General features: G+C 49.5%; 1 protein-coding gene across 2 annotated transcripts in view; it reads right to left on the minus strand.

Annotated features, from left to right (window-relative positions):
* Positions 1 to 19,752: 19,752 nt before the first annotated feature.
* Positions 19,753 to 25,893, minus strand: part of LOC146209958 (hydroxylysine kinase) — a 122,811-nt gene continuing 116,670 nt past the window's right edge. The window contains exons 8-9 of one of the 2 annotated variants that reach the window (XR_014707771.1): positions 23,588 to 23,939; positions 19,753 to 20,456 (exon numbers count right to left, since the gene is read on the minus strand). Coding sequence is in view for 1 of the 2 variants with exons in the window: in XM_084605467.1 (XP_084461593.1) it covers positions 23,670 to 23,939 (270 nt within the window). In the remaining variant the exon portion in view is untranslated. Of the gene's footprint in view, positions 20,457 to 21,974; positions 23,940 to 25,893 lie in introns of those variants that run through there. The other variant, XM_084605467.1, reaches the window with a different exon arrangement.

A 25,893-nucleotide genomic window follows, 5' to 3' on the forward strand; every position in this document is an offset into this window, starting at 1 on the left:
CTAGAGAGTAATGATCTTTATCCGAATATGATGACTGGATGCCGCCGGGGACGCTCTTCCATCGACAGCGTCATCGACCTTGTGGCGACAGTAGAACACGAAAAGCGTCACCGTCGACTAGTAGCTGCTGTCTTTTTAGATATAAAGGGATCTTACGACAACGTCCTCCATGATGCTATTCTTGATGGACTTGACGACATGGGAGTCGGTGACCGGCTGTACTTGTGGATTGTGAGCTATCTCAATGGTCGCTCTGTTTACATGACTACGCCTGAAGTAGATACTACCCGCTTTCAGGTCGGTCGTGGAGTTCCACAAGGAGGAGTCCTCAGCCCAACTTTATTTAACGTTGCGCTAATTAGCCTGGTGAATGAACTGCCAACTAACATCCACATAAGTGCATATGCTGACGACATCTGCATCTGGGCTTCTGGTTCGACGCACCCACAAATACGTGCGAGATTGCAACGAGCTGTGTCATCGACATCAATGTATTTAAGAAGGCGTCAAGGTTTACTTTTACGGCAGAAAACAGTGCAGCGATCGAATTTACTGGAAACTGTGTCAGCCGCTACCCGATTACTCTTCATGGAGTCGTAATACCCTACGTCTCCAGGCACAGATATTTGGGAGTAATTATTTACCGCCGACTATCTTGGTAGAAACATATTGCTATGGTGAAGGAAAGGCGAATTAATTTTTGCCATGTACTTTTTCATAGCTGGCATCAAATAGGGCCCAACTGAGCGCTTCTTAATACGGCTTTACGAGACTCTTCTTGTTGGCTACATCCGGTACGTCTCCCCGTACTCTCTAGTATGAGCATTTCCTGTTTGCGGACTTTAGAGAGTATGCAAGCGCAGACACTGAAAATATGCCTTGGACTGTCCAGATGCACCTCTAAAAAAAGGCACAAGTGAAGAGGCACATGCTCGCCCAACATCCATATACTTGTCACACGAACCACTTCGTGTATATTTACGAGCACTTACGAGACACCGTTTTCACCCACTCAGAAAGATTCTGGATGAGCGGCCGGACTGCAGTTTTACAAGTGCACTCCGCTGCCATCAGTCGCAAGTACCGACAGGATATGCCCTGCCATATCGTCTCGCCCAACCACCATGGACAATGGATAAACCTTTGGTGCACTTTCGTGTTCCCGGAATACTAAAGAAATCAATGGTGCCACTTAGTGGACTCAAACAACTTACTCTGGAACACATCTGGTCAGAATATCCTAATTATATTCACGTATACACCGATGTATCTGTGTCAGCACAGGCATCCGCTGCAGCTGTGGTCATACCAGCTCAGAAAACAGCTTTACATTTCCTTTTGGGACATACTTCTATATCAACCGCTGTTGTACTTGTAGCCATTCGGGAATCTATTCGCTACATATTTGGGTAACCACCTCAAAACTGGTGTAAATTCACACACTCAAAATCTGCATTCCAAATTTTGGAAAACTTCTTACGCCCACTGCCTACCAGTCTCTGGCACTAAACATTATGGAGCTGCTCCCACCTGCCCAGCTGCAAGGCCACAGGATAATGTTTCAGTGGATCCCTGGCTACTGCGTGGTCCATGGAAATGAACACGCCGATGTTAAAGCGAAAAGCGCACTCATCAATGGCCTCCAAACGGCTGTGCCTTTTTCAAGAGCGGATACGACGTGCCTTATTACGAGTTGTATGAAGAATGCTACAGCTGCTTACTGGGCCCAGCCAGACGACCGACACATTCCTCTAAGGCTCGATCGAGCATTGAAATTTTATTTTCCGCGTGATATTCCGCGTCATCAGGCATGTTTGCTACATAGACTTCGTTTAAACGTGGCTTTCACGCGCAAGTACTTGCATTTAATTGGGCAGGTGGACTCGCCGGAATGTTCAACTTGTTGCATCCCAGAGACTGCGGACCGTATATTATTAGTGTGCGAATTAAATGGGCGAATTAAATAAGAATGGACTGGAAAGCGGTGAAGCAGAAGCAATCACAGTCGCACTCGGACGGTCATCGCATGTTTCCCGCGAATACGCTCTCGGCAATCATCTTGCGATTTCTTTGATTGTGCAGTTCTCGATCACGCTTTGCCGTTCTGATGACATTACCACTAAAAAACTGGGCTAATAAAGACATTTAAGTCTCTCAAACGACCATATACCTAGGTGCAATACCGCTCTGCATGCATGAAGCGTGCGAATGCATAGCCCACTCGGTACTGGCAACAATGGGCAGGCGCAAAGAATCTGGTTGGAGAGTATTTTCCGCCCCTCCTGTTTGGTCTCGATAAAACGGCCTATATATCCTCACATCAGTAATTTGTCTCTTTAACCCTCGAAATTTGACGTCGCCCGAATCTGGCGAAAATTGGCGCCCATTTCAATTCAGCGAATTCAGTGGCTACATCCAAATTTCGGTGGACCTCCCACAAAATGTAGCTCCATGAACCCCCTAAATTTGTCTTCATCGGAATGTAGCCATACTCGGCATCAGACATAATTGACGTATCATGGCGAATTCAGTGATTTCCAAACCTAGGTGGGCCGTTCCCAATATTTAGCCCTCTTAACCCCCGAAGTTTGAACTCGTCCGAATTTGACCAAAATTGGTGTTCAACGTAATTTACGTATGGCGAATTCAGTGATCCCCCCCCCCCCCCCAAACCTACGTGGGTCATTCCTAAAATTTGGCCCTCCGGACCTTGTTACGTTTCGCCACCGACAATTGTGACAGCTGACGCGGCCACCGCATAGCAACAAGCAGAACAGCGAGCGGTTCGGCAATTTCGGTGCCTTCCATCGGCCGCCCAACGCTTCCTCCCGCGGGTAAGTCTCGGCGGGATCTTGCCACGCGCCAAATGTGTGTGCGTGCGTGTGTGTGCCAACGCTGGCCTAGTCCGGCGCTCGAGGGAGAGTGCGTCGTCCTCGCCCGTCTGCAGGAGGTGGAGGAGATGTGGTCGCGCCACCTGCGATTGAGTCATCGCCTTGTCTGAACATGCAGGGCTCTCTCCCTTTCCCTGTGAAGTGGCAAGCCTATAAAAACAACGGGAGACTCCGCTGAGACAGAGACTACTTTGACGCGCCGTTGAGACGACGCTAGACAGCAGCTGTGTGAGAGTGTCTGTATTCTCTCCGGGTCAGTTTCTCTGCCCGTTCCTTCGTGATGTTGTAGTAAAGGTTGTTTCGTTAGAAGACGCCTCGTCTTTGCTGGGACCGTTGATGCCGTCCGCCGAGCCACGGAGCCGCCAGGCCAATGCTACCGAGGGGCCGCGAGCCGCATGTAATAACTGGTGGCAGCGGTGCGATACCCAGGCGCAACCCCAAACCTAATAACTGGTAGGCAGCGGCGAGACGACCAAGCCGTAACCGTGGTCGGCGGGACGAGTCAGATGAGCCAGGCGATACCGTCGTCCAACAACTGGTGATCAGCGAAAGGACGACGACGACCAAGCCGGGACCGTGGTCAGTGAGATGAGCCAGGCCTGACCGAGGTGCAACATCTAGTGGGAAGAGCGGGGATGTCCCAGGCGTGACCCGTGCAACAAGCAGCTCAGCGGAAAGCCGGGAGCAGTGCAGCGAGCCCTGTGTGATGACTGGTTGCCTGCAGCGGAACGACTGCGTTGGATTCTTGGCTGCGAGGTTTGGTGAGTGCGGGACTTTCTTCTACTGAGTTTTGCCAGGCTTTTGTTAAGTAGAGAACAGAGCTGGTAATTGTGTTGTCGTTGTTGCTGGGTAATTGCAGCAAGTCAATAGTGGGCAGTAGAGAAGGCAGCACTCGGAACAGCCATGGATTTGGATTTGAAGTTGTTGCGCAAACCGAAATTGCTAGAGCTTGCGAAGGAGTTGGGTCTGAATTTGTCAGACAAACTCAGAAAACCAGAAGTGTTAAAGGCTATTCTTGCATTGAAAGCTGAAGATGACGAGCTTTCGGGATGCCTTGAGATCATTGACGAACTTCACGAAAAAGAGGAACGTGAACGCCAGAAAAGGCTAGAGAAAGAGGAACGTGACCGTAAGGAAAGGCAAGAGAAAGACGAGCGAGACCTTCAGCTCGCTATGGAAATGAAACGTCTCGAAGTAGACGCGGTACATGCTGGTAGTGCAAGTCGGGCTCACGGTGCAGGAGAACGGGAATCGTTCAAAATGAGTGACCTGATGCGGCCGTTTAAGCTTAGAGAGGACATTGTTTTGTTCCTGGTTAACTTTGAGCGAACGTGCGAGAAGCTAGGGTTTTCTCGGGAAACGTGGACACAGCGCTTGCTCACTTTGTTACCAGGTAGGGCGGCAGACGTAATCGCTCACTTGACAAAAGAGGAAGCAGAGGATTAAGACAAAGTGAAATCGAGTCTGCTAAAAAAGTACAGGCTGTCAGCAGAAGCATTCCGTCGGAATTTTCGGGAGTATGAGGAAAGCAAAAGTGAGTCGTATACAGAGTTTGCCTACAAGCTTATGTCAAACATGTAGGAGTGGCTCACAGAAAACAAAGCGTATGGTAACCACGATAAGGTTCTGCAGTGTTTCGGGCTGGAACAGTTTTACAGTCGGTTACCCGAGAACGTGCGGTACTGGGTCATGGATAGGCCAGAGATTAGTACGGTGGATAGAGCCGCCGAGTTAGCTGAAGAGTTTGTGGCGCGTCGGGCTCGTGGAGCTAAGGACGGTCAACATGGGGAATTCGACTCTAAGTTTGAGAGGCCGAAGTTCAAGCCCTTTAAAGCCAAGGAGAATAAACGTGGTGCGGATGCGAGTGAAATCAGTCCGGCCGACGATAAAGCGATGGTGATAGCCGAAGCGAAACGGAAAAAGAGGTTCGAGGCAAGGCGCGTCTGTTATACGTGCCAGAAGCCTGGTCATTTTTCGGCGCAGTGTCCAGAAACAAAACCAAAGGTCGTGTTTTTGCCGTTATGGAGAAGTGACGAGAACATGAAGCTTCTCGAACCGTACACTCGAGACCTCCTCGTGAACAGGAAGCAGTGTTTAGTGCTTTGTGATTCTGTGGCCACCATGGATGTTGTTCACAATTCTTACATAGAACCAGAGATGTTCACGGGTGAGTGCGCGTGGATCAAACAGGCCGTGGAAGCTCGCAGCGTGCTTTTGCCAATAGTCAAAGTGCTTATTGAGGGACCTTTCGGGGCACTTGAGACAGAAGCGGCGGTGTGATTTGTGCTTCCTCCTCAGTACCTGTACCTATTTTCAAACAAGTCCGATCACCTCTTGCGCGAAAAGGGGCTTGTGTTTAGAGAGGGTAGTACACTAGCCTTAACCAGATCTAGAGCTCGGGAGATCGCTGCAAAGGCGGTAGTACCGGAGAGGTGGTCAAGCAATGAGAAAGAGTCGGAGGCACAGCACGCTGAGATTAAGACCGCGTACAACGCTGTAGACACAAGTGAGCCTGAAAAGTCAAAGGTACCAGAGAGTGAACTACAGTTTGGGGCCGAGCAACGTGACCGCAGTAGCGAGTCGACCGAGCCTCGAACAGAAGAGTATCCTGTTACCTTGGTCGAGCCACTAGCTGAGAAGGCTAGCGTCGGCTCCAACGGCGAGAAGTCCGAAGTAACGCCGTTAAGCGAGGTGAACTGCACGCCGACCCAAGTAGCTGTAGGAAATACAGTTCCATCAAATGAGTGTGGGGAACTGGTAATAACTGAACCGCCTCTCGAGTCGAAAGCAGAAGCTTGTGTAGAGCGCGACGGAGATGGAAACGAGCTAGGAGATGAGAAAATTGTGGTTTCCGAAATCAGCTGTGTCGTAGAGCAGGGCACGCAGAAAAACGAAGTGCCGATCAGGGAAACTGCGCAACCCGCGAGTTGTGATCAGCTAGGGCAGACCGACGAGGAGTGCGTGTCCGCTGTAGAAAGCGAGACTTGCGAAGGCGACAGCAAGCGACCAGAGCATTGTCAGAATCGTTCGTGCCTCGATACCACGCTAGGTTGTATTCGCGAAAGCAACCTCAGTGCGGACGTGGCACACATGGCCCTTACGCAATCCAAAGCGCCCCATCTGTCGAAGGATCTTGATCGGGCTCCACTTAGCTCTGAGCGAGGCGACGCACTGAGTGGCGAGCCGCCAGAGCAAATGCCTAGAAGGGGGACTGGCGCGACTGACTTCAGCCGTTGTTGTTCGGAATTGACTGAAAGTGAGTCATGCGCTGCTGGCCGCGATGCAGACGCGGCGCCGCAATTCGACGACAACCGTGCCCTACTAGTACCGCTAGAACGTTGACCGCTAGCTTGTCAGAGATGGCTCAGAAAGAAAGCAGAAGGCTAGTATTCTAGTGCTGCCGACGAAAAACGCGGAAAGGCAGGCGCGAGAAAGAATGCTGCCATCGTAAGATGAGCAAACTCGTACGGTTGCGAAAAGAGAGCAGAAAGCATGTGTTCCAGTGTTGCCGCAGAAAAAAAAAAAAAAAACGGAAAGGCAGGCGCGAGAAAGAATGGAGCAAGTTCAAGCTATCGCGAAAAAGAAAGAGACTACCCCGAACGCACAAGTGCGCCCGTGCCGAGAAAATGTGTGACTGGTGCAAAGCGTAAGGAGAGGGATAGGTTGTTTAGAAAAGTGAGCGACTCATGCTCATACGTTTCTTTGCACAGAAACAGGAAGGTACGGTTGTTCCGTGAAACGGACAGTCGAAGCTTTAGTAAAAGCTACAAACAGATGTTTATAGTATAGTGCAGTGGTTTGCTTCGAGCCAAATATATTTGAATAAAAGCAAAAGTATCCTGTTGTGCTTTAGAAACCCACACAAGAATGTACCCGTGAGTGAAACGATTGTTCTGCATGATGCTGGGTGTAGTGGATGTCAATGCGAGCCCTTTCCATTCTCATCTACAGTAAAATACCTTGGCCTTTACTTCGATCAACATTTGTCATGGGCTACGCATATCCAGCATGTTGTCAATCGTCTTCGGACTGTTTCAGCCCAACTGTACAAGCTAAGGTTCGCAGGCCCAATCAGGCACCATAAAACGGTTTTTAGAGCTTTAGGTGAATCTGTATTACGGCATGGTGTCACAGTGCATGGCTCTTGTTCGAATTTTAGAATTTTTCAGGTGAATAAACTGCTGTACCGAATTGCAAAGAATATTATGTATGGGACTGTCCCAGAAAAATTAGATCAGAATGCTAAACTAATCAATGCAGAAATCTGTCCTCTATCAGATTTTTTTGCTTTAGTACTTATCACAAGAAATTTTTTTTCCAATAAATTCAAACTCCCTCAGGATAGACCTAGAGTGTTTCGGAGGAATGAACGTTTTAAACTAACAAGGGTGTACACTAATTACGGAAAAAGGTGTCGTGCCTATTCCGTTCCCTGTCACTAATAGATTGCCAGATGAAATTGTACAGTTGACGTCTCTTGCTCAAGTTAGGCGAGAAGCACAAGAACGATTGTTTAGTAATTCTACTCAGCATGCTACGTGACAGTATTTTTGCCATGTACTATATTGCCGCGTGCCTCTCTGAAAAGAGGACAAAGAAGAACAGAGGACAAAGAGGACGAAACTGAGTGTAGCGCGTGGAACTGTTCCGATCAGTGATCGCTGCCTTGTACTCGTTACATATTCTGGTGGAGCAGCCGGGTACGATTTCCCTTTTTGCTGAGTGCAACCCCTCAAGGGCAACCGAGAGCCACCACGGATTTGACACCTGTCCATCGCAGTTGCAGCCGCCGCCTTCGAGGTCAGTCGCCAGAGTTCGGGCCTCTTTCCTGCACGCCTGTGGCCAACATGCATAGGTCCAACCCGAACATTGCTTCTAACGGAGAGTCTTCACCCCAGTTCGTCGTCCTCCAGTCTCGAACGCCACCGTCCTTCCATGGCGAGCTTTATGAGGACGCTGAAGACTGGCTGGACCAATTCGAACGGGTCGCCAATTACAACGGCTGGGATGAGCAAAGGAAGCTCTATAATGTCTACTTTGCTCTCGAAGATTCAGCGTGGACGTGGTTCGTGAACCACGAAACGACACTATCAACATGGGACCTCTTTCGTCGCCAGCTGTTGGCGACCTACACCGCCAACGACCGAAGAGAGCGTGCGGAGTCGGCGCTGAAATCTCGTATCCAAGCCCCAAACGAGAGCATTGGAATGTTCTACGAGGACATGATCCGCCTTTTTAGGCGTTCTGATCCAAATATGTCAGAGGAGACGAAAGTGCGCCACCTAATGCGCGGGGTGAAACAAGAACTATTTGCTGGGCTTGTGCGCAATCCACCTGGCACGGCATCAGAGTTTCTAGCGGAGGCCACCACGATAGAACAAACACTTCGACACAGGGCTCAGCACTATAACCGTAACGTGTCCGCCATGTCACCGGTCGTCTACGGTTCCGGCATCAACGGTTCTGATGATGCCTTAAGGGAGCTGATTCGATCTGTGGTCAGGGAAGAGCTGAGACATATTCAGCTACAGGGTCTAACATCGTCGTCGAGGCTTCCATCACTCGCGGAGGTCGTTCGCGAAGAAGTGAGGCAAGCCGTCGTCCCGGAACCGTCTGTGCCTGGTGTGCAGCCACCGCCACCGAGTGTGCCAACGTACGCGGCCGTGCTTCAGCAGCATAACCTCTGTGATCCTCCAAGAGGGAACTTCACTGTGCCGCATCCAAACCAGCACCACAGTGGGTACGGCTCTCCCAGAGCCAGAGTGAACCCCCCTACTCTTGATCCAAGCCCACGCCATCCTCCTCTTCTAGCCGAAGCACGATTCCGAAGGACTGACGTCTGGCGTACCCCTGACAATCAGCCCCTTTGTTACCACTGTGGTGAAGCCGGTCACATGTTAAGATTCTGTCCGTACCGCCGCGCCGCACTTCGTGGCTTCCATCCGCGTGCACGATGTCCTCGGAGTGGTGAACGACCACCCGAAATCGAGGAGTACCTGTCGACGCATACGAATCCTCCGGACGTCCCACAGTACGGGTCCCGCGTCATTACCTCTTCCCGTTATCGTTCTCCAAGTCCACGGCCCTCTACATCCCGCACTAGCCGCTCGACGAGCCCCCGCTCCCCGAGGCTTCGGGAAAACTAGCAACAGCGACCTGCGGAGGTGAGGCCGCTGACGAGCGAAGTGCTGAACATCCTCCATCAAGTTTAGTACAAGATAACGGCTATCAGACGGCGACATGTAACGATGAACCTGAGTGCGCAGTTTCGGACATACCAGTTTCTATCGACGATTGTCTCATTACAGCTTTAGTTGATACGGGGGCGGACTATTCAGTTATGAGCAGTGGGTTAGCCAGGAAATTGAAGAAAGTTTTAACCGAGTGGACTGGGCCTCAGATCCGCACTGCAGGGGGACACCTTATTACCCCGGCTGGAAGATGCGTTGCGAGAGTTGCAATTGACGGATTTGTTTATGTTTGCGACTTCGTTGTACTTACCCACTGTTCGCGAGACGTCATACTCGGCTTGGACTTCTTACAGGCTAATGGTGCGATAATTAATTTACAAGAATCACGAGTGACATTTTCGCCGAGCCAAGCCATTGCGAGATCTAGCGTCGACGGTTCATCAACGTCCGCCTTACGTATTACAGCTGCTGACGTTACGGTCCCGCCACAGTGCAGCATTATGGTCTTGGTAGAAAGTGACTCACCATGCGACCGAGACGTACTGGCAGAGACTAACGTGGGCTTGCTTCTTGAGAAAGGGATCTGCGCTGCAAGAGGACTTGTTCGCTTACGGGATGGTTGTGCGAAGCTCTGGATTACGAATTTCGGGACCGAGTTTCAGCACATTGCGAAAGGAACGGCCATCGCGTATGTTGCCGACTTTGTTGAGCCAGGGAACATCTGTACTCTGGCGCCGCCGTCACCAGCCAGGTGTAATGCACCCGACATTCTATCAACTGTGGACATTAATGCCAATCTGTCGGTGGTTGAGCGGCGGCGACTCCTGGACCTCCTTCAGGAATTTGCTGGATGCTTTGCAACGTCTTCGAAAGGTGGGCGTACCCCAGTAGCCAAACACCGCATTATGGTTGACGCGGAGACCAAGCCGATTTCCCAACACCCATACCGAGTGTCGTCAACGGAACGAGAGGCTATTCGAAGACAGGTGCAGGAAATGCTTATCGATGACGTGGTACAGCCGTCTACCAGCCCCTGGGCTTCGCCTGTAGTGTTGGTGAAGAAAAAAGACAACACCTTGCGTTTTTGCGTCGATTATCGTAAGTTAAATCAGGTAACAAAACGGGACGTATACCCGCTCCCACGTATCGACGACGCATTGGACCGGTTACGCAATGCCAAATATTTCTCGTCGCTTGACCTCAAGAATGGCTACTGGCAGATAGAAGTGGACGAAAGGGACAGAGAGAAAACAGCGTTCGTCACCCCCAACGGCCTTTATGAATTTAAAGTGCTTCCTTTCGGTCTCTGTTCTGCACCAGCAACCTTCCAGCGAATGATGGACACCGTTCTCTCTGGACTGAAGTGGCAATCGTGCTTAGTGTATCTTGACGATGTCGTCATTTTCGCGGCTAGTTTTGAGGAGCCCCTTGACCGACTGCGAATGGTACTACAGGCACTGCGTTCAGCCCAACTGACGATAAAACCACAGAAATGCCATTTCGGATTCCAGGAGCTCCGCTTTCTTGGCCATGTTATTAGTTCTGAGGGCGTGAAACCAGATCCCGACAAGACTGCTGCTGTGAAAAAGTTTCCGCGCCCAACCGACAAAAAGTCCGTTATAAGGTTTTTGGGGCTTTGTGCCTATTACAGGCGTTTCGTAGAGAATTTTTCAGTGACTGCCGAGCCTCTTACGCGTCTTACCCGAGACAATGTTCCTTTTGCGTGGCAAGATGATCAAGAGGATGCTTTCAACGAGTTGCGCCGGCGACTGCAGGCCGCCCCAATACTTGCCCATTTTGACGAAAACGCCGCTACGGATATCCATACCGATGCCAGTAATTTTGGACTCGGTGCCGTTCTGATTCAGTGGCAAAATGGCACTGAAAAAGTTATCGCTTACGCAAGTCGCTCTCTTTCAAAAGCAGAGACAAACTACTCAACCACGGAAAAGGAATGTCTCGCGGTAGTTTGGGCCATAACTAAGTTCCGACCCTATATTTACGGCCGACCTTTTAGGGCTGTGAGCGACCAGCATTCGTTATGCTGGCTAGCCAACCTCAAAGACCCCTCTGGACGGCTTGCAAGGTGGAGTCTCCGTCTCCAAGAATACGACATTACGGTTGTATACAAGAGCGGCCGTAAGCACAGCGACGCCGATTGCTTGTCTCGTGCACCAGTTGATGCTGCCCCTCCCGACAGAGAAGACGATGACATCCCGTTTCTTGCTGTCGTCACGACCACCGACATGGCCCAGCGTCAACGGGCTGACCCCGGTTTACGCCCGCTTATAGAGCATCTCGAAGGCCTTGATGTAGCTGTCCCACGTGCTTTTGCACGGGGTTTATCCTCCTACAGCATTCGCAATGGCGTCCTATATAAGAGAAACTTTCAGCACAACAAGGAAACCTTTCTTCTCGTTGTGCCGTCCGACCTCAGGCCAGAAATCTTGCACGCATGCCACGATGAGCCTTCGGCTGGACATTTAGGAGTCACGCGAACATTAGCACGCATTCGACAAAAATACTATTGGCCTAAGTTGCTGCCTTCAGTCCAGCACTACGTGAGAACATGCCGAGATTGCCAGCGGCGAAAGACACCTCCGCTGAAGCCTGCAGGGCTCCTTCAGCCGATAACTCCGCCAACAGCCCCTTTCCAGCAAGTGGGTATGGATCTTCTGGGCCCTTTCCCAACGTCCGCATCAGGGCACAGATGGATAGTAGTGGCGACGGACTACTTAACGCGATACGCCGAGACACAGGCACTTTCCCGTGCAACTGCTGCAGAAGTAGCCCCGTTTTTTCTTAAGACCATCGTACTGCGCCACGGTGCCCCATCGGTTATTATCACTGACCGCGGTACAGCCTTTACGGCTGAACTAATGCAGGCTCTCTTCAGTCTTACCCGCACAAGTCGTTGTAGGACTACTGCTTACCATCCGCAAACAAACGGACTGACTGAACGCCTCAATAGAACGCTTGCAGACATGATTTCCATGTACGTCGACGTTGAGCATCGCACGTGGGATGAAGTCCTTCCGTATGCAACTTTTGCATACAATACGGCTGAACAGGAGACGACGCGTCTTGCACCATTCCAGCTAGTCTACGGTCGTCCCGTCACCACAATGTTGGACGCTATGCTACCCATAAGTCATGGCGACGATGTCACCAACGCCTATGCAGACGTCGACATATTTCTACAGCGGGCCGAAGAAGCGCGCCAGTTCGCACGATGCCGTATTCAACAACAACAACATCGCGATGCCAGTCGGTACAACCTCCGACACCGAGACGTTCACTACCAACCTGGCGATCTTGTATGGGTGTGGACACCAGTGCGCCGTCGACGACTCTCCGAGAAACTACTTCGCCGTTACTTTGGGCCATACGAGGTCATTCGGCGTCTTAGTAACGTGACTTATGAAGTTGTTGCTCGGAGCCAGCGACCTTCAACACGGCGGCGCTCAAGTGCTGAAACTGTTCATGTAGTGCGGATGAAACCGTATTATGAGAGGCAGTGATCTTTTGCGCGTGTGCAGCTTTGTGTTCCCTGCTTCTCCTGTGTGCATAATCTGAGGATATTCCCAGCGTCGAGTCGCCGCTTTCGAAGAGGGGGGGTAATGCCGCGTGCCTCTCTGAAAAGAGGACAAAGAAGAACAGAGGACAAAGAGGACGAAACTGAGTGTAGCGCGTGGAACTGTTCCGATCAGTGATCGCTGCCTTGTACTCGTTACAATATTGTATGATGTACCTTTAATTTATTATTGTTTATTTTGGCGTGTAGCAAGCGCCCGTCGATTGCCGTGGCCCGCCCACAAGCGCTCCTGCGCTTCTGCGGGCACGAGAATGTAATCTGTATTGAAGAATGGTAAAATTATGTATGTATGTATGTATGTATGTATGTATGTATGTATGTATGTATGTATGTATGTATGTATGTATGTATGTATGTATGTATGTATGTATGTATGTATGTATGCATGCATTGCATGTATGTATGTATGTATGTATGTATGTATGTATGTATGTATGTATGTATGTATGTATGTATGTATGTATGTATGTATGTATGTATGTATGTATGTATGTATGTATGTATGTATGTATGTATGTATGTATGTATGTATGTATGTATGTATGTATGTATGTATGTATGTATGTAAAAGAAGGCTAGGTCGAGACGGCGAGGTCGTGACGGCAAGGACAGCGAAGCCCCGTCTAGCGTTTTAATCCGATCACGAACCCAGGCGCGCGCCGGAGCCGGAGCCGCGGGACGATGATGATGGTATGTACAAATGAAAGAAGGTCCACAGAAGGCTCACACAATCTGACCGGGGGGTCGGAAGCGGCCAGCTTGGCCGCTCCTAACTAACCGATGTACCGCGGCGCACAAACGGTTTCAAGCTAGAAACATGAACAATTTCAGTTCCACGGTGGCGTCGATCGGCTGGGGGATCAACAGGCGTGACTTTGTAGTTAACTGGAGAAGTTTGGCTGATGATCTCGTAGGGACCAAGGAAGCGGTGGTGGAATTTGTCACTAAGGCCAGGGGTGCACAGTGGTGTATAAAGCAGTACTTCGTCACCGGGACGATAAGAGACCACGTGATGCGTAGAATCGTAGCGACTCTTGCGGTCTTCCTGGCACGCTGCTGTGTTGAGGCGGGCAAGATGACGGCATCTGGTCACACGAGATAAGAACTGGGTAGGTACTGATGTGGAGTAGTTGGGCGTATAGTAGAAGGAAGCGTCGAGAAATGTAGTGGGAGGACGGCCATAAACGCGGAAAAATGGAGAGTAACGGGTAGTCCGCTTACTGATAGGCGAAAGTGACGAATGGTAGAATAGTGTCCCAATTTCGATGATCCGGTGGAGATCATATCCGATAAGGTGCGGTGAAATCGCTCAGTCAGCCTGTTAGTCTGGGGATGGTAGCTTGAGGTTGTCTCATGAAGGGTGGATGACGCGTAAAGAACTTCGGCAACGACTGTCGATAAGAAGGCCATCCCGCGGCCACTTAGGAGCACCTGAGGAGCGCCATGACGCAATACAATTGAGCGCAAAAAGAAATTTGCTACTTCTTGAGCGGAACCGGTCGGTACAGGTGCTGTTTCAGCGTAGCGTGTAAGGTGGTGGACAGCTGTTATAATCCAATGGTTACCCCCATCGGAGAGAGGTAGGGGACCATATAAGTCGATGCCGACTACGTCGAATGGCGTGGCGGGGCAGGGAACAGGTTGGAGAAGGCCAGCGGGCGAAGAAGTCAACCTTTTGCGACGTTGGCACAGAGGGCAGGATGCGACGTATCTGGCAACGCTGGAAGATAGGCCAGGCCAAAAGAATCGTTTTTTTCACGCGGTCGTAGGTTTTGTCAACACCAAGGTGACCTGCAGTAGCGTCATCGTGGAGAGCCGCCAGTATACGTGGGCGAAGTTAATAAGGCACGACTGGGATCCAGCGAGTTTCATCAGGGCAATACACGCAGCGGCTTAGGATGCTATCATGGAGCTTGAAATTACGAAGCTGTCGGCGGAGCCCAGCATTGGGTGGGTACGAAGCGCCAATAAGGCGGTCGATGATGGGACGGCAGTAGGCATCGGCTAATTGCTGTGAGCGGAGAGCGTGTTTGTTCTCAGAGTCGTCAAATGAAACTGTTGTGATATACGTCGGGGAAAGAGGTGGTCGGCTGTGGGCATAGGTGGAAATGCATTGGGAAGAAAAACAGCAAGCCGATTCCGAAAGTGGACAACGAGAAAGAGCGTCGGCGTCTTGGTGTTGGCGACCCGATTTATAAGTGACGTCGAAATGGTATTCTTGCAGGCGTAGAATCCTACGGCCAAGTCGGCCTGTCAAATTTTTGAGCGAAGACAACCAGCAAAGAGCATGGTGATCGGTCACAACTGTGAAGTGCCGACCGTATACATAAGGGCGAAATTTTTGGACAGCCCAGACGACGGCAAGGCACTCCTGCTCGGTAATGGTGGTTTTTTCAGCTGCAGTCATAGTCCGACTAGCGAAGGCAATCACTTTCTCACGCGAAGTTGCATCGCGCTGCAGAAGTACAGCGCCAAGATCGAGACCACTGGCATCAGTGTGCAGGATGGTTGGAGCGCTGTCACTGCAGTGGCCAAGAACAGGGTCTGACGTGAGGGCGTGCTTCAGGTTATTAAAAGCAGCTTCGCACTGTTCAGTCCACACGAAAGGGCTGCGTGCTTTAAGTAGTTCATGAAGTGGAGCAGCAATACTTGCAAAATGCCTTATAAAACGCCGGAAATAGGACGCCAGGCCGAGAAAACTGCGTAATTCTGTAGTCCATTGTGGACGAGCAAAGTTCAAGACCGCGATGAATATTTCAGGGTCTGGACGAATGCCGTCATGGCTGACTAGATATCCCAATATTTTAATTTTCTTCTGTGCAAAGTGGCACTTCTTGGTGTTGAGCTGAAGGCCCGCTGAAGCGAGACACGTGAGGACCTCATTCAGGCGTGTGAGATGGTCGTTAAAAGTTGACGAAAAGATGACAATGTCATCCAAGTAACATAAACAGGTTCTCCATTTTAGGCCACGAAGCACAGTATCGATCATTCTTTCAAATGTCGCTGGTGCGTTACAAAGTCCGAAAGGCATAACATTAAATTCGTAAAGGCCATCGGGAGTTGCGAAAGTGAATTTTTCTTTATCGTCCTCGTGCATAGGTGTTTGCCAAAAACCTGAGTGGAGGTCCAAAGTCGAGAAATTTTCGGCGCCTTGGAGAGAGTCAAGGGCGTCATCAATTCTTGGCATTGGGTATACATCTTTGCTGGTAATCAACACAAAAGAGTACCGAGCCGTCCTTTTTTTAACTAACACTACTGGGGAGGACCATGGGCTTGTCGAGGTAAGAGTAATATTGCGATGGAGCATCTGTTTTACATTTTCTTCAATTACTTTTCGTTGAGAGAGGGAAACTCGATAAGGCCGTCGTCGAACGATAGTTACCTTCAGTAATGATGCGATGGTGCGCAACCCTAGTGCGTCCCAGTGGTGGGGAAGTGGCATCAAAAATGGCTGGGTGGTGTCGAAGCAATGTCAGCAGTTCTTGGCGTTGGTTCGGCGTGAGATTAGGATTAACAGTCTTTGTAAGAACAGAAAGAGAGACGTCTGTCGAAACACGGTGCTGAGGCTGAGGGGCGGTGAGCACCATCAAGGACCACGGTTGAACATCCACTATGCAGGGGAGAGAAGTTCCTTTTCGGAGCACGAGGGATTCACGTGAAGTGTTAGTGGCCGCTACTGCCGCTGAGCCGTTGCAGAACCTCACAAGACTAGACAGGAAGGCGATACCGCGTGCAAGATGACGATAAGATGGTGCGATGAGTACGTCCCCGTCAGTGATGTGGTCAGAAACAACGGTAAGCAGTTTTTCGCACTGAGGAGGCAAAACAGTATCAGCGGCGGCAACTAGGGGATGATGTCGTTCAGAAACTTCAGATGAAAAATCGCTGTCTGTCATATGGATAACACGGTCGCCACAAGAAATTAACGCCGAAGCGGTTGACAAAAAATCCCATCCTAAAATCATCAGATGCGCACATGGTGAGAGCACAGCAAACTGCACATGATGGCGGACGCCGTCAATAACAATTCGTACGGTGCACTTTGCTAAAGGGCGCAAAGGGACGTCATTGGCTCCACGGAGTTCAGGCCCATCATATGGTGTCGTCACTTTTCGCAAACGGTAGCACAAATCAGCGTGAATGACAGAAGTTGCAGCCCGTGTATCAATCAATGCTTCGACCGGTAACCCTTCAGCGAAAACAGAAATCACATTATACGGGCGATTAGGAGGACTTTTAGTAAGTTCGCAGAGTGCAGTTTGACCTCCGGAAACTGCTACGCTTAGTTTTCCGGATGGCGGACAGGGAGAGTTGTTGTGGGTCGGAGAGGGGAAACTGAGCGGTGGTATGGGGATAGGGACCGGCGTCGGGATGCATGGGTTCCACGAGGCTCAGACGAGGATTCAGGAGGTTGGGATGATCTTCGAGTTGGGCTTGGAATAAACCGGCGTTGATAATATGACGTTGAAGGCACGTCACTTTCGAAGGTGTCGTAACCACGGCGCTCGTTCTGGAGGCGGCGACAACAGAAGCGGGATATATGTCCTCTAATGCCACAGTAATAGCAAACTGGTCGGGAGGGGCGTCAAGGTGCGTAATAGGGTGGTGCAGGTTGAGCCGCTGCTATTGCATTGACGTGACTGTAGGTTTGTGCCGGTCGGGGCGGGAGAACCAAAGGAGGGGGCGATGCTGCAACGTGCGCGTAAGTCGGTACTGGGCGGGGTGCAGGAGGGTCAGATGCCATGTGTTGAGTGATTGTTGCCAGCTCTTCTTTGATGATGCTGCGGAGACTGGCGCCATTAGAAGTTACGGAAGTATTATCGCACCCGTGTCGACAGACAGGCTTGAGGCCTGGAGCTCCTCGCGGATGATGGCTCGAATAAGGGCCCGCAGATCGAGATCATCATAGGTCGGGCCAGTAGCGTTGGCGGGCTGCAATCGGGAGGACTGCATCTGGTCGATGCGTTGACAGGTCGTAATAATGGAATCAATACTTGAAGGATTCTAAGCAACTAGGATGTTATAAGCCATAGAATTTATTCCTTTCAAGACGTGGTGCACTCGCTCAGGTTCCGCCATGGTGGGACTAATACGCCGGCAGAGTGCAAGTATGGCCTCTATGTAAGACACATATATGACTCATCAGGACCTTGAAGGCGGGAAACGAGCTTGGTCTTCGCGATCTCAGTCCGAGCTGCCGGGTCGGCGAAGTACTGTCGGAACTGCTGTTTGAAGGTGGGCCAGTTAGTTGTGTGTGGCTCGCGGTTGATGAACCAATTCCTGGCGACCTCAATAAGGTAGAAAGAAACGTTGAGAAATTTCAGAGCATTGTCCCGCCGGTTGTAGGCACTGCAGCGTTCATAGGTGTCAAGCCAGTCATCGACGTCTTCATCGCGACGACCAGCGAACAGCGGCGGGTCGCGCTGTCGTGCGGGCACAGTCGGAGAGCCCGCACGAGAGCAGCCGAGGTAGAGGGTCCGGCCGGGTCGTGGTTACTGTCGGTAGACATAGCAATGGTGGCAGTTGCCAAACGGCGACTGCAACGTAGCTCCAGCGAGAGGCAGGGCCCAAGGCAGCAAGGGGATTAAATTTCACCTCCACCACTTGTAAAAGAAGGCTAGTTCGATACGGCGAGGTCATGACGGCAAGGACAGCGAAGCCTTGTCTAGCGTTTTTAATCCGATCACGAACCCAGGCGCGCGCCGGAGCCGGCGCCTCGGGGCGATGATGATGGTATGTACAAATTAAAGAAGGTCCACAGAAGGCTCACAGTATGTATGTAACGATGTATGTATGTATGTATGTACGCATGTATGTATGTATGTATGTATGTATGTATGTATGTATGTATGTATGTATGTATGTATGTATGTATGTATGTATGTATGTATGTATGTATGTATGTATGTATGTATGTATGTATGTATGTATGTTTGTATGTATGTATGTATGTATGTTTGTATGTATGTATGTATGTATGTATGTATGTATGTATGTATGTATGTATGTATGTATGTATGTATGTATGTATGTATGTATGTATGTATGTATCTCCACGGTAACGCCGATGGCTTAAGTCGGAGCCCCTAACGTGAGAAGCCTGTTTTCATTTGTTGGTGTTTTTCTTCCTGACATAGGATTTTGAACATTTGTATTGATTATCTTTGTTTTAAGTGACGTTTTAGAAAGCGCAATTTTCAAATTTGTGGACGCGTTCGAAGTGCTGCTGAGCTGCCCTTTAATATAGATGGGGGCATAAGAGGGAAATAGTCTGGCATAACTTAGTGAAGTTTGTGTCGTGCTTGCTGGCTGAATGGTGGAGTTTTTAGCGTGGTGTGACGTTGTGGGTTGTCAGAAAACTATTCTGGAGAGAAGTTGCAGAGTGCCTTGGAAATCCGGACTTGCCAAGGACTTCTTCAGGCTGACTGGCTCAAGAGAAGCAGAGTCGGACGACCCCGATTAGCAGCAACATCCCAATCCCTCCGGACAGCGGATGCAGTCCCCTGCCCTTCGGGATCTCCCTTCCCCGGCGGGGTAGTCTGTTACGTTTCACCACCGACAAGTGTGACAGCTGACGCGGCCACCGCATAGCAACAGGCATAACAGCGAGCGGTTCAGCCATTTCGGTGCCGTCCATCGGCCGCCCAACGCTTCCTCCCGCGGGCAAATCTCGGCGTGATCTTGCCACGCGCCAAATGTGTGTGCATGCGTGTGTGTTCAAATGCTGGCCAAGCGATTATGGAAGACAGTTGGGCTGGTGTGTATTCGTTAATGACTGCGACATTGCAACTAGCGTGGAAAAACACAACGGACAGCGACAAAAGGTACCGAATAACTACTGTCCCGTCGGTACCTTTTGTCGCTGTCCTTTGTGCTTTTTCCACACTAGTTGCAATGTTGCAGTCATTAACGAATACACCTGCGATTGAGTCATCGCCTTGTCTGAACATGCAGGGCTTTCTCCATTTCCCTGTGAACTGGCAAGCCTATAAAAAGTAGCGGCAGACTCCGCTGAGACAGACGCTACTTTGACGCGCCGTTGAGACGACGCTAGACACCAGCTGTGTGAGAGTGTCTTTATTCTCTCCGGGCCAGTTTCTCTGCCCGTTCCTTCGTGATGTTGTAGTAAAGGTTGTTTCGTTAGAAGACGCCTCGTCTTTGCTGGGACCGTTGATGCCGTCCGCCGGGCCACGGAGCCGCCAGGCCAACGCTACCGAGGGGCCGCGAGCCGCATGTAATAACTGGTGGCAGCGGTGCGATACCCAGGCGCAACCCCAAACCTAATAACCTCCAAAATTTCACTTCGTCCACATTTGACCAAAATTTGTGTCCGTCCTATTTGAGTACGGGGCATTCAGTGGTGATCTCCAAATTTAGGAGGGCCACCCCCAAAATATGGCCCTCTGAATCCCCAAAATTTGACCTGATCAAAATCTGACCGAAATTGGCATCTGTAATCTAATTTAAACATAACCTAATTAGGTCGGGCAACAATGTTGCTCAAATATAGACGAGGTTGAATCAAGAGGTCATGAAAGCCAAATTTTGGGTGTTATCTACCTGTATTTGGAGGTCACCAATAAATTGGTCATACTAAAATTAGGGTTGTCACCAATTTTGATGAAATTCGGACAAGATCAAATTTCGGTGGTTGAGAGGGCCAAACTTTGGGATGCAGATGACACTTTCCTCGGATGAAGGGAAATCGGTGCCCAGATCTTGGCTCTCGGTTTCGGCTCGACGTCACCTCAAGGTCGCCGACAGCGGGAGCTAAAGGCGCTGTATGAAGAGAAAAAGTTGATATTCGTTTTAAACAGCCGTGAAAATTTTTAACTACAAAAACAATTAAGCCGCTGCATGTGCACTGCGCGGTGCCAAACTCAGACTGAACCTTAAGGAAAAATTGTAGGGCGGCCGTCAAAGCAAATGTCCCAGCCTGTTCCTAGCAACCATCGCACTTCTAAAACTCCACTCGTGAACAACTTCATAACCTGTATTTCCCCGAAAATTGGTACAAGGTGAATGTATACATTTAACTGAGCATCGGTATGCTGAAAGCATCCAGGAATGTTCAAATACTTTGTAAATAATTATTATCATTATACTATGCCGTGTTGCTGCAGACGGTATTGAAAAGTCAAAGGGAATGTGAGATCTATGCGGCAAGCTGTTATTGTTCATGCCGCAAGCTCTCGTAACTAGCACTTTCATTGCGCGTACGAGCCGCTAATTTATGTGGTTCGTGGTACAGTCAAGCGCGTCGCCTGTCTTTGTTGTGTTTTTACTCAATAACCGAGCCGGAAAAGACGCAAACTTACGAGCGCCGCGTGTGCCAGCCAAGGAGGATATATCAAAATTTCTGCGCCAACGTGCGGCCATCTTCAGGGGGGGGGGGGGGGGGGAGGCAATACATACAGGCGGCCACTTCATGGCAGCAGCCGCAGTCAAGCGCGCGGCCCGTTTACAGATATTTCTTTACTGCATGGCAACGCCGTTTGGATTAATGTTGATGTATGGCGTCATGAATGGTTCCTGAGCATATTAGTAGCGTTTTGCGCAAATTAATTACAGCTAATTGGAAAATTGTAAATAAATAATAAAATACATGCTATAGCTACAAGTCGTACACGGTTTGATAGCTTATGCCAACTCCAACAGCACTCGACTAGCTGCACGTTTTAATTATTTACCACTAATTACGCTAATTATTTACTGCTAATTGCAGTTATATTAGTTTAGTACAACTGTACTCAATTAAGCTACTCCACGATATATGACTTGAAAGGATAGCATTCAATTCAGGTTTAATCACAATGACTAATTAGTGGTAATTAATTAAGACGTGCAGTTAGTATAGAGCACTTGTACTCGGCATAAGCTATCCAACGATATATGACTTGTAGCCAATGCATGCATTTTAACTTTTATGGACAATTATCTAATTAGCATAATTTATTACGAATTAAGTCAAGCCAGAGCACTTATACTCGACATATGCTATCTATCGAGATATGACTCGATGATGTGTAAAATCTAAAGTTCATTAGCGGTTGAATAATTCACCGTGTTTAATTAAGACTTGCTCAGCTGGTAGTCCACAACATTGCATTAGAACTTAAAAATCCTTTAAGCACTTGAAACACACTGGCGACGCCCGCGAACAGGCCGCAGGCTTCACCCCAGCTAATTCTACTCCACCAGTTTTTTATATCCTCCTTGGTGCCAGCCACGCCGAGCGAGCGATGCTCCAAAAAAGTGCGTCCCCCCCCCCCCCTCCTCCACCCGTCCCCTATCCATTCCGCTGGATACCAACAGTGCCGCCGCTCGTTCAGGCTGGCACACGTCGTGTCCACTATCCCATCGCCCTTATCATAGTCGCCACCAAGGGGTTTAGCGTCGTCCGCCAGCTGCGGCGCTTGCTAGGCAACGGCTATCGTCGTATACACGCTAGATGGAGAGGAGGTGATTGCTAGGCAGAGACGCTAAGAGCGATGAAACCTCAGTGGAAATTGGTGCCGCAGTGAAGTCACTGTATCGCGGCCAGTGAAGCTTTCGCTTCAATAAAATATTTCCAATATAAATTTTATCCAATTTTGATAAGGACCACCTTATTAAAGGCGATGGAAATAAGCGCTCTCTCTCGCGATTGTGTGTGTGTGTGTGTGAGAGAGAGAGAGAGAGAGACCATACTTTGGTATGGTTCCTTACGTGTGTGAGCTGCGTATTTCAGCATGAACGAACAAGTTCGCACGCTCTCACATGAACGTTCCAATAAATCATGCATCAAAGCGGTCACGTCCGAACACATCTGTACCCTATACACTTAGACATGTCATTATGCATATTGACCACACCCCGATGAAAACGCAGGCCATTCAAAGTGGACTTCAGGTTACAGGTGGCAAATGAGTGACGATCGTGCCGCCCAAGGCACAAGCGGCCTTACACGAACGTTTGCTCTGACAACTGCGAAAGTGAATGAACGCGAGCCCTGCGCTGCGTTCAGCATCAATGAGTAGACATTCAACATACAGCTGATCACAACTATAGCACCAAGGCACTGAAAGATTACAACATCTATCACAGCACGTACAGTCGTGAGCAAAAGTGGTATACAACACGCAGCTGGTGCTCGGGAAAACTACATTCCAACACTATCTAGCAACAGCTGTATGAGATCGCGAAAATTGTTGCGGTGCCCCACTTAATCCACATGCATGTGTCGCTGTCGCGGCACCTATCGCTTTTGCTAAATGGTTTTCAATGCAGTTTTTCAGAGCTCCGCCATTGGCTCCGTGTTGTATACAGCTTTTGCTCCCGACTGAAAGTCTCCGCTTGAAAAGCACTATAATGCGCCTTTCTCGGCTTCATATAAAGGGAGTGTTTGCATACTCGTCGTTGCGGCCGAACCCGTCCACCTTTGCCGGACGTTTCTGCCACGGTTGCTCAATGCATGTGCAGTGCCATTGAGCGGCCGGGCTTTCGGAAACCCCCTTCTGTCCTCTACGGGAGGCAAAGCTTTTCGAAGTCCCCTTCACGTTGATCCTAGCATTCATGCTCCCTGGAACCAGATTTCTTTGGCCTTTTCCACGTGGCCTGTAGGGCTTCCATCTTTCCAGATTTCCTGAGCTCTAGCACTGCATGCTTCCCTCTAGTTTTGGCTTCTGCATGCTCATGACATCACCTTCAGCAATGGTTTTCTATAAACAGAGTCACCTGCTTAATTTTGCCCGCTTTGGCTCTTTTCCCACTCGACGCAGTGCAGTCGGTGTTGCTCGTAAATTATGGCACATACGTTCCCCTTTTCCAAATCGTATCACTGCTCCACATGTCCTTTTTCGTGTTTTGGGTGCAATAGTTGTATATTGATTGGGTTTTATAGTTTCCCTCACGAAAGAAATTTGCATCACCATCTGGTTCAAAATCAGCAAAGGCCTTTGATCCGCAATCTCTCAAAAAAGCTGCAAATCTGTCTCCTCTTTCGTCCGTGCGCTATTTCCTGCCGCACGATATCTCATCCGCCAGTGGAATTTCGACGGATGGACATCTAGTGGCTGCAGAGCCCCCGTCGAGCAACGCTCCTTGTTCCGCCAGCATGCGGTCCCAGGTGGCCTGCAGTTCCTCCTCTGCAATGTCCCAGATGCGCCGCAGTCCTCGCCACCCGCTCTCTTGAGAGTCCAGCACGTACTCGTTGCCGGGGTTCTGCTGGTAGGACTGCAGCCCCTTCACCAGGGACTGGCACAGGCGGGCCGCGATCAGCGTCTGCGCACCAGCAAGAGCGAAGCACAATATTTTCCTATGCGACCCTCTAAACAATACGGTTCGACAACAGGGGAACAAGAACTGCAAAACGGTCGAAAACGGAGCGAGTTGATATGGATCCATTTTGTTGTGGTACCAGAACCACGAAGAATGAGATGTTCTCTCCTTCTTCGTCTTAGTCCTCGTTCTTGTGATGCCACAACAGGATGGAAACAAAAGCTTACGCGCCTAACCTTGGGGGCTGCTTTTGGCGAAGTCTAAATTCTGACGAGGAAGCGCAACGTGCCATGTCACCGAAAACTCACGCATGAATTATTCCTTTTGTTGTTGTTGATTTCCATTGGTGCTCTTAAAAGATATGAAAAACAAAACACTTAAATGGACAAAAGAGGTCGCCTGCACAAGCAGTGCTTTGCCGGACGAAAAGTTAATTCAAGATGAACAAAATTTTAGGAGGACGCGTCCTCCTAATTGCAGCCTTTCCATTCCGCGAATTTTCAGCATTGATAAACTGGCAGAGAGTTTGGCAGAACGTCAAATGTCTTCAGTTAGTTTAGTTTTTGGGGATAGTAGAGTGCATTATCGGTCTCACTTCTTGGTGAACACCTACAGTTACACACGTCGTGGGATCGAATCCCTATCTCAAACTGGCCTCCAACTTGAATAGCCGAAGTATGGTTTACTTTGTTTACTGAGAGGCTCTGGAAAATTCGACCATATGGGGTTCTTTGACATGCACTGAGATCGCCTAGCACACGGGCTCCATGCTCCTCGCCTCAATCCAAAAGAGACCACAGCAGCCCAGCGCCACAAACTCTACACCACTGCGGCGGGGCAGACGAGGGACGCCTATTGAGGACTGAAATTGTAGGAAATTATACATAGTGCTGAACATAAAACGGTTGCGTCACAATTTCTATATGAACACATGTAGGTACTTTTTACGACATGGTTCTGTCAGTTAACCGCGACGGTGAATGAAACGGGGATGCTTTTCGACCAAACAAGGAGTGTATAATATCGCATAATAGATATAAAAGAGCATGCCCAGCCCTCAAACAAACACGAATCCGGCACCTGAGCATAGCTGGCTTTTCAGCAACCAATCCTGCCAATCCTGCCTCATATGTCACTTGGACGAAGGGACCTCATCATCGCTCACTTCTGGACTTCATAACATCAGCCAACCTTTTTCCATTCACCTAATCATTTATTCATCATTCATCTCATACACTACTGAGGCCCTGAGGCAGTAAATATCGATTAAAAAAAGATATAGAAGAGTATTTTCTGAAAGGCAATATTTAAAAAAAACAATAGGCTCTCCTTTATTCAAAATCGTGTAGTTTCTGGAAGCAATTAAAGAAGGACAATGCAATGAAGCAGCACTGCTGACAGGAAATTCAGGCAAGGTAAACATGTGACAAGGCAGCTCAAATAAAAAGACCCGAAAACAAACAGGTCAAAAAAAGATAGGCCAGTGCTTAAAAGCATCTAACAAAAAAAATTAAATGGGGATGGGTATCAGGATGACTAAAAAGAGTGAAGCAAAACAAGTAAATGGGTGCAACAAGAAATTATACCGGGCAGAGAACAGCACTCAACAAAATAGACATATCGATGATAGGGACAGGCCCGTGAGATATAGAGTAGGCAAAATGGTAGAGGAGCAAATAGCGACAAAATTGGTGAAGTGGCGAAAAAATTAAACTGACAGTTACATCAATTAATAGGACAATGCAGACAATAGAGACAGAATGAGGAATGGCTTTGCGACGGAGGGACCGGCCAGCAGGAAGAAATGACGAAGAAAAAGTGAACGTGCTAGTCACACAGCGTCAGTGAAGCTCAAGGTGGGCTGGCTGAAGCCGGGGCCTATTCGGGCATTGACACGGACTATAGACCTTTTTAGTTTCGATGCCTGGGTGCAGCCATCTCAGTTTGATGGTGGCGC

This window comes from Amblyomma maculatum, chromosome 1 (assembly GCF_055883805.1).
Source record: "Amblyomma maculatum isolate TAMU_Amacu chromosome 1, ASM5588380v1, whole genome shotgun sequence".
In the NCBI taxonomy this organism is placed as follows: Eukaryota; Metazoa; Arthropoda; class Arachnida; order Ixodida; family Ixodidae; genus Amblyomma; species Amblyomma maculatum.